This window comes from Apteryx rowi, unplaced genomic scaffold (genome assembly GCF_003343035.1).
Source record: "Apteryx rowi isolate R43461 unplaced genomic scaffold, aptRow1 scaffold_1113, whole genome shotgun sequence".
NCBI classification, from domain to species: domain Eukaryota; kingdom Metazoa; phylum Chordata; class Aves; order Apterygiformes; family Apterygidae; genus Apteryx; species Apteryx rowi.
The window spans coordinates 35,000-36,413 of record NW_020447324.1 but is presented as its reverse complement, the minus strand read 5'-3'; the positions used below and the strand labels follow the sequence as shown (position 1 = coordinate 36,413).

The following is a 1,414-nucleotide window of genomic DNA, read 5'->3' as shown; positions in this document are numbered from 1 at the left end:
GTCCATGCTCAGCTCCTAGAGGGGCAGCGAGAGCCCCTGGGTGGGGGCGCGGGGGCGGCAGCGCCTGGCAGGGGGTGGCGGGCAGCGGCTGCTGGCAGCGGGGAGCCCTGGGGGGGAACACAAAAAGGGGGGGGGTCAGGGGGGCGCTAACACCCCCCCAACCCCCCCAGTGCTGCCTCACCTCTCCCGCAGGCACAGGGTGGCCGGCGGCTCCTTGCCGCGGGAGGGCCTGGGGCAGCCCGGGGGGGTCCCGGGACCCCCAGCAGCAGCGGCAGCAGCAGCGGCAGCAGCAGCAGCAGCGCCGGGGCGGGCAGGAGGCGCATGGCGGGGCCAGAGCCTGGCGGCCCCCGCGCCGCCACTTTATACCCCCCCGGCCCCCCCGGGACGGCAGCGGCTTTACGGGAAAGGTGAGCCAGACCCGAGGCATTTTGGGCGGCTTCCCGGAGCCTGGGCCAGCCCCCCCCGTGCGTCTGCCCCACACGCCAGGGCTCCGCTGCAGCTCCCCACACACACACCCTGCTGTGGGGCGCTGAGGGTTCGGGGCCGCCCGGCACGAGCACGGGGTTCCTCCACCTTGGGGGGGGGACCCACAGTGCTGCCTGTCCTCAGCGCTGGGGAGAGCAGGGACGTGGGGCAACAACATGGGACCATGGGGCAACGGCATGGGGCTGTGGGGCAACTACACAGGGCCATGGGGCAATGCCATGGAGTGAGAAGGGATGGGGCAACCCTGTGGGGCCCTGRGGCAACAACACAGGGCCCTGGGGCAACCCCTTGGGGAAACCCTGTGGGGACATGGGGTAACACCATGGGGCCGTGGGGCAACTGCACGGGGCGGTAGGGCAACCCCACAGGGTGAAAGGGGATGGAGCAACCCTGCGGGACCATGGGGCAGCCACATGGCGCCATGGGGCAACCCTGTGGGGCAATGGGCCGTGGGGCAACCACATGCTGCCATGGGGCAACCCCACAGCGCCGTGGGGCCGCCCCGCGGTGGTGCCGTGTCCCTGGCCATGGCCATGGGGGGGCTGGGAGGGACCCGGCGTCCAGGTGCTGCCAGAGATGGGGGGTTCCAGGGGGCAGCAGCACCTCGACCCTGCAGCCCCCMCTACTCCAGCATGGCGCCGCTTCCCCCCAGTTCCCCCCTCATGGGGCCGGTGGGGCCGGGCCACTCCSTGCACCGCAAACCCGCAGACGGGCAGCTCCGGCCCCGGCCCCCCGTGGCTCCCCAACCGCCACAGCGGCAGCGGCAGTGCAAGGATGACGGGGTGTGGTGAGTGTCCTGACCCCCCGAAAACCTGACCTGAGCCCCCAGAACCAGCCCTGACCCCCTCAAACCAGCCCCAAGCCCCCCAAAACCTGTCCTGACCCCCCAAAACCAGCGCTGACCCCCCAAAACCTACTCTGACATCCT

The 1,414-nt window shown here is 71.9% G+C and overlaps 1 protein-coding gene across 1 annotated transcript in view; it reads left to right on the top strand.

Moving 5' to 3' along the window:
* Positions 1–335: 335 nt before the first annotated feature.
* LOC112971752 (carcinoembryonic antigen-related cell adhesion molecule 5-like) overlaps positions 336–1,414 on the top strand; it is a 7,102-nt gene continuing 6,023 nt past the window's right edge. Inside the window, exons 1-2 of the mRNA XM_026077453.1 lie at positions 336–407; positions 1,139–1,273. Of these exons, the coding sequence (XP_025933238.1) occupies positions 1,261–1,273 (13 nt within the window). The 5' untranslated portion in view covers positions 336–407; positions 1,139–1,260. The remainder of the gene's footprint in view (positions 408–1,138; positions 1,274–1,414) is intronic.